Genomic DNA, 10,617 nt, shown 5'->3' with positions numbered 1-10,617 from the left:
GCCGGTTGCTAAGGGCGCGGGGGAAGTGTTGTCAATTTGGACCGGCGGAAGTGGTTGGAAAAAAGACTTCCGGTTGTCGTCTGTCCACTGTTTTGGCTAAACATGTCTGCCGAGTTCGAGGGTTACGAGCAGGATTATGCGGTGCTCACCGCGGAGATTACTGGCAGGGTCGGGAAGATCCCCCGGCTGCTGGGAGGTAAGAGGGGCAACTGTGTGGGGCAATTGAGGGAAGAGCCACAGGCTGCTGGGAACTGACTGAGGCGAAAGGCTGCGACACAGGGGGAAGCTGGTGGGGTCGGACACAGCAGGATGGACAGGGGACAGTGAGAGGGTGAAGCACAAGAGAGGGTGACAGTGAGGGAATATGGGCTGAGGGCAGACACAGTAAGACATACCTGCCAACATTTTGGAAGTAAAAAGAGGGACAAAAAAAATTTTCACACATAGAACAGCAAATTTTCTTGACCACACCCCTTTCTGTGGCCACACCCCCTAATTACCATGTTCATTTTACAAAATTTGGCAGCTTTTGAAAGTTTGAAAATATTTCTCCTTATCTAAACTGTTTTTTTGTTTTTCAAAATTGTTACAAAGTATCTTATTTGCACCTGTTAGCTGTTCTGGGCTCTCTGCTAAAAGCCAATTAAGTGAGAAACTTTGTTTCTTTTTCTGGCTGTTCAGTGCAGAGAAAAGAGGGACTTTCCAGTATAAATGAGGGACTGCAGGTTGAGCTGTCAAAAGAGGGACTGTCCCTCCGAAAAAGGGACAGTTGGGAGGTATGCAGTAAGAGACAGACAAGAGGGGACAGAGAGGGGTCGGGCAGAAGAGAGAGGGGAGTGGGATACGGGGGATGCAGTAGAGAGACAATTACTCTGTTACCTGCTGCCTCTTACTTACATTTTCTCACCCTCTAATGACCTATTGGTGCCCCCATGTCACGTGCAAAGGGCAAGTGAACCCCGAGCAAATGTTCATAGAAGAGTTTTCTACCCAAATAGTCAGAGGATCACTGGGGCCTTCCTGACATGTCATTATCCATTAATAGCAAGTAATAACCATTACTCCACAGAAGCATTTCATATAAAAGTACAAATACACCGCAACATGCATTAGATTATACATTATGGACAAATCCCTTCTAATAAAGGAGCAACAGAGGGACCTGCTGCCAGAAGCTAACAATCTAGTAGCAGAAGAGACTGAGTATAAGCTGCACTTCTCTTCCTTTTACCTGTGTCTTTGTTGGGGGGGCCTCTGTTTTATCACTGCCCTTGTACAGGTGCCACGTGACCCCCCAATACTGGGTCTCTTTGCTAATCCCTGCCACTGCACCTAAATCCAGGGGATTTCTCAGATCTTTCTCAGCGCAGTATTTACTATTCTGCACTTGTGTCTGGAACAGTTCAATGGATCCATGAAAAGAATACTTTACAGGGAATATGGGGTGCAAAGTTTCCCCCGAGAGAATGATAAAACCTGGCTGTGCTGTTCTGAGGGGGATTGTAAGCGATTGTGTTAGTGCCGCTCCCCCATTAACTTTCTTTCTTTGTCCTCTAAATAGATTTATGATGTTTACTCACATTCAAGCACAGAGAGATGCCGCACAATCTTAAGCTGGCCATACACGGAGAGATCCACTCGTTTGGCGATGTCGCCAAATGAGTGGATCTCTCCCCAATATGCCCACCTTGAGGTGGGCAATATTGGGCTGATCCGATCGTGGGCCCTAGGGCCCAACGATCGGATCCTAACGAATGGGAACAGGTGGTCAGATAGCGGGACCGCATCATCGAACAGATGCGGCCGCGATCCGACAGGATTTTTAGTCCCATCCGATCGAGATCTAACCAACTTTCGGCCAGATTTCGATCGGGGAAGCCCCCCGGGGGCCCCATACACGGGCCAGTAAGCTGCCGACTCGGTCTGTCTGCAGCTTTTATCAGCCCTTTTAGCAGCTCTGGAATTCACAACTGTATTGAAGGAGAGGAAATAGTTAAATGCTACCGCTTATGTTTTAGGCTTCTGTACCAGCCCTGCACCACTTCCTTTAGCTGGGGGGATCTGTACCCTTTATATCCCCAGCAGCCCCCCATCTTCTTTTATTCTCATTCACTGCACATGCTCTGGGCTGTTGTCACTTACCTCAACTTAAGGACCCACAATATACAGTGTATCTACAAATAAACAGTCACAATACAACCCTACCACCTGCTAACGTTCTGATGATTTCCACGACTCCTAAGCTTCTCCCCAGCAGCCTGGAGCCACTGAGCACTTGCAGTGCCACTGACGCACAAAAGATGCCGAACAAGATGCCGAGCTGCTGGGGGCAACTTTAAAGGCCTGGCTCATTCCTGTTATAGGACTGTTAAACCCCTGGGCTGGTACAGTAAGTACAGTATATAAAATACAGCATTTCTAGTCATATTCATGTTTAGGCTTTAGTTCTCCTTTAAGCACAGTTCAGGGCAGGGTTCAGTTAGTACAGGAGGGAATAAATGCCCTTCCCCAAGATGTCCATTTTTAGGGCGAGGATGTAACTCACTGTTATTGTGTTTATTTTCAGATGAAAAGAAGCAAATGATATTAAATGTAGAGAAGCAGCTGGAGGAGGCCCGGGAACTGGTAGGTCATTGGAGCTCTTTATTGTTGCATCAGTCACTATATATATATATATATATATATATATATATATATATATATATATATATATATAAAATCATTATGCCATAAATAATGAAAGGATTTTCTATTATATACAAGTCCCTGGAGTGCGCTACCAACTTTTTTGTTTCTATATTGTTAATCCCAGGAGCAGCACCTGGGCGGATAATCATAGAGTTAATTTGAGGAGTGCGGATCTGTTTCGTTGGTATATATATATATATATAATATATATATATATATATATATATATATATATATATATATATATATAACAAACAAACCGCACTCCAAGGACTTCGTGTCTCAAAAGCCAAGTGAAAGTTTATTCTTCCTCAACGTTTCGGCGCTCCAACTGAGGCCGTCTTCAGGAGGGTGAATACACACACAACAGTGAATCACATTTAAAGAGTAAATTAGGCCTCAAACAGCATGAGGATGATGTCATGTCATGATGTATGGGATTTATATATATATATCCTAAATCCACACTTGGAAGCAGCGCACACCGGATTTTTTTTAAAAAAAGTCACTTCTTTTTTTATCAAAAGGTTAAAACATTTTTTGATCAAGCACACCACACAAGACATTATTGTACCAGTGCACATTTGAAGATGCTGCTTTTACCATGACAAGTTATTTAAGCGAAGATGGGGCTTTTAAGTTATCTAATATGATGTATTGGTAACCACTTGAATTTACTTTATTGACAGTTTATTGCCGAATGTGCACTCTGTAATTGCTTTCTTTGAGAATCGGCTACAAATGTAAATACTGAATGAGCAATATATTTTAACATTTCTATGTTTTTTTATGTGTATTTTCACTGTAGATCAACGTTATATACTTTTGATCCTTTGGCACTTTTGGGTGTTTTGCATACTTTAACTTCCCTTCTCCCCACCCCCACTGACGCTTCATGACATCATCAACTCCATTTCCCGCTAAAGAGGGTTTAAATGATTGGTTTGTAATGTGATTTGCACTTTGAGAAAGGCTAGAGTGCTCGCCGTAACATGAGCAACTTTCTTGCTTAATCAATTTCACCTTTATTCTTCATGAGACCTGAGAGTGCTTGCCTACTTTCTGGATATCTATGCCCTTTTTATGCACACGGCCAATACGATCTACAGCATATTAATGTCTTGATTGTTTATTATCTACCCCACCATCAGAGGGGTGCAGGGAGTAATGCAATTGGGGGGCCCAAGATGCACAAAGTTGCAATTTAAGAACCAAAAGGGGCAGAGGTAGATTTTGGGTAAATAGTGTGCACAATTTATTACATAATGGGGTGTGGGAGGGATGGATTAGGGGGCATGCACAAGGCATTTTTATTCAATGAGGTTCCACAGGAGCAGAGGCCTCAATTATTAGCCTGTTGGTCATCTATGCCCCTTTAGTGCTGGGCCCCACCAACAAGCAAAATAGGCCCCCAATTAAAAAAACTTTAGTAGTACTTTTCTGTTATCTACTGTGTATCTGTGCTTGAATGGCTGCCCCCATGGCTACACAGCAGCTTGTTTATATAAACTATAGTAGTACTTATCTGTTATCTACTGTGTATCCTGTGCTTGAATGGCTGCCCCCATGGCTACACAGCAGCTTGTTTATATAAACTATAGTAGTACTTATCTGTTATCTACTGTGTATCCTGTGCTTGAATGGCTGCCCCCATGGCTACACAGCAGCTTGTTTATATAAACTATAGTAGTACTTATCTGTTATCTACTGTGTATCCTGCGCTTGAATGGCTGCCCCCATGGCTACACAGCAGCTTGTTTATATAAACTATAGTAGTACTTATCTGTTATCTACTGTGTATCCTGCGCTTGAATGGCTGCCCCCATGGCTACACAGCAGCTTGTTTATATAAACTATAGTAGTACTTATCTGTTATCTACTGTGTATCCTGTGCTTGAATGGCTGCCCCCATGGCTACACAGCAGCTTGTTTATATAAACTATAGTAGTACTTATCTGTTATCTACTGTGTATCCTGTGCTTGAATGGCTGCCCCCATGGCTACACAGCAGCTTGTTTATATAAACTATAGTAGTACTTATCTGTTATCTACTGTGTATCCTGTGCTTGAATGGCTGCCCCCATGGCTACACAGCAGCTTGTTTATATAAACTATAGTAGTACTTATCTGTTATCTACTGTGTATCCTGTGCTTGAATGGCTGCCCCATGGCTACACAGCAACTTGTTTATATAAACTATAGTAGTACTTATCTGTTATCTACTGTGTATCCTGTGCTTGAATGGCTGCCCCCATGGTTATACAGCAGCTTGTTTATATAAACTATAGTAGTACTTATCTGTTCTCTACTGTGTATCCTGTGCTTGAATGGCTGCCCCCATGGCTACACAGCAGCTTGTTTATATAAACTATAGTAGTACTTGTCTGTTATCTACTGTGTATCCTGGGCAAAACTGCATTATATTTTTATTACTTTAAGGCTAAGGCCACACTAGGCGATAGCGCCGCGATTTGACTCGCGGCGACTTTTCGCCGCGACTTTTAAGCCGCAATCGCTGGGGAAACTTTTGCGCTAGCGTCTATGGGGAATCGCGAAAAATCGCCAGCGTAAAAACACACGCGGCGATCTTTTCTCTACTGTCGCTTGAAATTGCCTCGCCAGGCGATTTCGAGCGACAATAGAAAAAAGATCGCCGCGTGTGTTTTTACGCTGGCGATTTTTCGCGATTCCCCATAGACGCCAGCGCAAAAGTTTCCCCAGCGATTGCGGCTTAAAAGTCGCGGCGAAAAGTCGCCGCGAGTCAAATCGCGGCGCTATCGCCTAGTGTGGCCTTAGCCTAAGACACTATTATTTTTTGATGTTACTGTTCCTTTAATAACTCAGTAGATCACTTACTGGAACGACAAGCCAACACTCCCACTCTCGCTGACTCCCTCTAGTTAACGTCACATAATCCCACGTTACGTTGCACAGCAAACAGGTCCGACTGCTCCGTGCGGGTGCCACATGTCTCCTGTTACATTTCCTTTTGTTTCACTCAACTCATGTCAATGGGATCCCATCTGTTTACTTGTTATTGCTATTGAAAGCAGCATCTGCCTGGATGTTTATATTCTCTGCACTGCTGATTCTGACTCCTGAAACAGTGCAGCAGAACCAGAGAACAGAAGGGGACAAATGCTGCTTTTACTTGCAATTACATTTACAATAGGCAAAATCTTGTTTAAGGTTATTTATTCCTTTTAACAAGTCTCAGTATTTCTGCATCTGCATCTTAGCACTTTTATTCTCCAGCATCATCCCACAGACTCTTTCCTCTCCATTCTGCACCTTCTTGTTATTCATTATAATAAAAATACTCTCCAAGCAATTCATTCCTAATTCCCCGACCCAAAGAGAAACTGGGCTTTTCCAAAACATCCTGAGATTTAGAGTTGAATGTGAGTAGCAAGGGCAAGTTGTACAGATTGTTAGGTGTGTAATAATAGCTAGTATTAGTTTATTGTATGGCCCCATATATTCTTATATTTATATATAGTGATCATATCCCTTTATATATAGTGATCATATCCCCTTATATATTTATATATAGTGATCATATCCCCCTTATATATTTATATATAGTGATCATATTCCCCTTATATATTTATATATAGTGATCACATCCCCTTATATATTTATATATAGTGATCATATCCCCTTATATATTTATATATAGTGATCATATCCCCTTATATATTTGTATATAGTGATCATATCCCCCTTATATATTTATATATAGTGATCATATCCCCCTTATATATTTATATATAGTGATCATATTCCCCTTATATATTTATATATAGTGATCATATCCCCCTTATATATTTATATATAGTGATCATATCCCCTTATATATTTATATATAGTGATCATATCCCCCTTATATATTTATATATAGTGATCATATCCCCCTTATATATTTATATATAGTGATCATATCCCCCTTATATATTTATATATATTGTGACAAGCTGGCGGCTTGACCACGTAACTTTTAGGGGGGATTAGTCAATGGTGAGCAGGCGGCATAGGAGAAAGGAGCATAAAGACAGGGACACACAGTTTCTTCAAGGAAAACAAAGGTTTATTTTCCAACTTTAACATACACCGTCAATAATGCACAGACCCAGGGGTGACCATTTTCAGGATACAAAACATAAATCATAAAAATAAAACCTAGCCCACTGGGCACTACCTTCACACTTTGAAGCAGTCCCTGACTAGACTGGGCCCCTTGTGGACAAACAGCACAAGAAATGGTTTGGCTCACCCCTGTACTCACAGGACTCCTTCCTGTAGTGGTTATTCAGCCTCCTGGCTTCCTCACTCTCTTCACAATATCTCTGTGAGAGTCACGGGCTCCCTCTGCTTCTTGCAGTAACAGGCAGCACTCCCAGCTCCTCTGGGAGTTCCTCACACAGCCAGGTCTCCTACCTGCTGTGCCCTGTTGAGAGACACACTCTCCTATTCCAATTAACTTTAAATAGTCTTTCCACAGGACAGCTTTCCTGTGGAAGGTGAACTCCAATCTCTGGACTGGATCTGTGGAATGGAGTCCCTGGCTACTAAAGTCTTGAAACAGAGCGCTGATTCTCTGTTTAATAACTCCCTTCCTGGAGCCTTTCTCAGTACCTGGGGAGAAATTACAGGCTAGAGTGACCTTTTTCCACCTTTTCCTGGTCACTCTACCACAATATATAGTGATCATATCCCCCTTATATATTTATATATAGTGATCATATTCCCCTTATATATTTATATATAGTGATCATATCCCCTTATATATTTATATATAGTGATCATATCCCCCTTATATATTTATATATTAGTGATCATATCCCCATATATATTTATATATAGTGATCATATCCCCCTTATATATTAGTGATCATATCCCCCATATATATTTCTATATAGTGATCATATCCCCCTTATATATTTATATATAGTGATCATATCCCCTTATATATTTATATATAGTGATCATATTCCGCTTATATATTTATATATAGTGATCATATCCCTTATATATTTATATATAGTGATCATATCCCCTTATATATTTATATATAGTGATCATATCCCCTTATATATTTATATATAGTGATCATATCCCCTTATATATTATATATAGTGATCATATTCCCCTTATATATTTATATATAGTGATCATATCCCCTTATATATTTATATATAGTGATCATATCCCCCTTATATATTTATATATTAGTGATCATATCCCCCATATATATTTCTATATAGTGATCATATCCCCCTTATATATTTATATATTAGTGATCATATCCCCCATATATATTTATATATAGTGATCATATCCCCCTTATATATTTATATATAGTGATCATATCCCCCTTATATATTATATATAGTGATCATATCCCCCTTATATATTTATATATAGTGATCATATCCCCCTTATATATTTATATATAGTGATCATATCCCCTTATATATTTATATATAGTGATCTTATCCCCCTTATATATTTATATATAGTGATCATATCCCCCTTATATATTTATATATAGTGATCATATTCCCCTTATATATTTATATATAGTGATCATATCCCCTTATATATTTATATATAGTGATCATATCCCCCTTATATATTTATATATAGTGATCATATCCCCCTTAACTGTCTCTTCTCCAGTGTAACCAATCCCAACTTGCCTTTCCCATAACTGATCCCTTCCATTCCCTTTATCAGTTTAGTTGCTCTCTTCTCCTCTAATCAATAGGTACCTCACCAAATGAAAGGGTGCCTTATTCACATTAACATCCAAGTACTATATTCTTTGCAGAGTAGGCGCTGAAAACATACTCCTTTTTTTCCCTTTTTTTTTTTTTAGAAAAAACAAAACCTTGATCACATTATTTCTACTTTATATTTCTTCTACTTTATATTTCTACAGGAGCACACGCTCTCCCCACATCTTTTTACTATTAATATACTTTAAACGCATTTTGGAATTAGTCTTTGCTTGTGACGCAATCTGTTCCTCATTTTCTATTTTTGCCTTGATTGTAGCTTTACAATAATATGTTGCCTTTAACCATGACACTGGATGATGAGTTTGCGCAAAAAAGTAAAATTCTGGAAATGTGTTTGATAACGATGACTGATGGTTGAATAAAGCCAATTGTGCTGTTTTTATTTATATATCACTACTTGAGAACACATCACTGTACAGCAGAGCAATAAAATAATAGAACAAACAGGGTCATTGCAATAATAAAAATCAGTACAAAGTACACGTACAACAAGATTAGTATCAAGTAATACAGGGGCATATGTACACTCCTACTAGATGGCAGCAGTGGACAAAACAAGCTCCACCCCTGGCTCAGCAGTGGGAGGAGTTAAGGTAAAATGGCAGTCCATGCTAATGAATTTAACCCACTGTGTATTTCTCATTGGCAGTTGGAGCAGATGGACCTGGAGGTGCGGGAGATTCCAGTTCAGAGTCGCGCCATGTACAGCAACCGCATGCGCAGCTACAAGCAGGAGTTGGGCAAACTGGACGCCGACTTTGTGAGTTTTTTTAGGAAATCAAATAGTACCGACCTGCTGCACACACGCTAACAACATGTTAATAACACTGGCCAGTGTGAGAGGGATTGTTTCACAAAAAGTGAAAGTCCTGTACTGCTTGTGCTCTCAGTAAATGCACAAACCAAATAAGCTCATGTCTGATAGGGGTGTATTTACCCTTTAATATTCCCAAAGTGAGTTGGCTCAGCTCCCACTTATAATAGCCTGCCTAATAGCACAGCAATTGGTTTAACCCTGTAGGCGCTGAGCTCCAGCAGTAATTCAGATATAGTATGTATATATATCCTACCTATGCAGGCTTACTGGCATTTTCAGGGTTAAAGTTGCAGTTCAATAGTGGGGGGAAGTATTTCTATGAGAGAAGGTGCAGGTAGGTCTCCCCCAGTTCAGGAAGACGAGGGCTCCCAAGCTCTTGCAGCACAGATGCATTTGTGGCGCAGTTCTCTGCAAGGTCTATGAGATTTACTGGCCTTTGGCTAATAGTGGTCACATGGGGAGGCACATTTATCAAAGGTTGAATTTCCATTTCATGTGAGTTTTTAAAAACTCCCATGAACTCAAAATGTAATGAATAAAAATGATTTTTTTTCTCCGAAATAAGACTTGAATGTCAGGAAGGCTGCAAGCAACTCCAAATTGATCCCAGGACGTCTCCCATTGACCAAAACAACAATTCGTCAGGTTTTAGGTGGCGAATAGTTGTATTCAAGTTCTTAAAGGGCCAACGTATTCTAAATCTCGAAAATCAAATTCAAATTTTTAAAAAAACTTGAATCGAATTGAACAATTCCTTATTCAAATTTGGCAGTTTTGGACATAAAAAAACCTCGAAAATTTGAATTTGATATTTGACCCTTGATAAATCTGCCCCTGGAACTATAGCAGGGTGACACCCCAATGTTTCTATATATCTGTAACCTTGTTATGAGCTAAGGGGGCCCAGTCTGAAGGTCAGTTAGGGGGAGATTTGGGGTGAGTGTTTATTTGTACCCTGGGTACCCCTGGAACTATAGCAGGGTGACACCCCAATGTTTCTATATATCTGTAACCTTGTTATGAGCTAAGGGAGCCCAGTCTGAAGGTCAGTTAGGGGGAGATTTGGGGTGAGTGCTTATTTGTGCCCTGGGTACCCCTGGAACTATAGCAGGGTGACTGTTACCCCAATGTTTCTATATATCTGTAACCTTGTTATGAGCTAAGGGAGCCCAGTCTGAAGGTCAGTTAGGGGGAGATTTGGGGTGAGTGCTTATTTATACCCTGGGTACCCCTGGAACTATAGCAGGGTGACTGTTACCCCAATGTTTCTATATATCTGTAACCTTGTTATGAGCTAAGGGGGCCCAGTC

At 40.4% G+C, this 10,617-nt stretch overlaps 1 protein-coding gene across 6 annotated transcripts in view; it reads left to right on the top strand.

The window, feature by feature from the left end:
- vti1a.L (vesicle transport through interaction with t-SNAREs 1A L homeolog) overlaps nt 1-10,617 on the top strand; it is a 178,266-nt gene continuing 167,649 nt past the window's right edge. Inside the window, exons 1-3 of one of the 6 annotated variants that reach the window (XM_018224424.2) lie at nt 1-196; nt 2,567-2,625; nt 9,140-9,250. In XM_018224424.2, the coding sequence (XP_018079913.1) occupies nt 103-196; nt 2,567-2,625; nt 9,140-9,250 (264 nt within the window). In that variant the 5' untranslated portion in view covers nt 1-102. The remainder of the gene's footprint in view (nt 197-2,566; nt 2,626-9,139; nt 9,251-10,617) is intronic. The other 5 variants (XM_041568449.1, XM_018224422.2, XM_018224425.2 and 2 more) reach the window with 5 other exon arrangements.

This window comes from Xenopus laevis, chromosome 7L (assembly GCF_017654675.1).
Source record: "Xenopus laevis strain J_2021 chromosome 7L, Xenopus_laevis_v10.1, whole genome shotgun sequence".
Taxonomy (NCBI): Eukaryota; Metazoa; Chordata; class Amphibia; order Anura; family Pipidae; genus Xenopus; species Xenopus laevis.
Note: the sequence above shows the minus strand (reverse complement) of the source record. Positions and strands in the feature narration are given on the sequence as shown.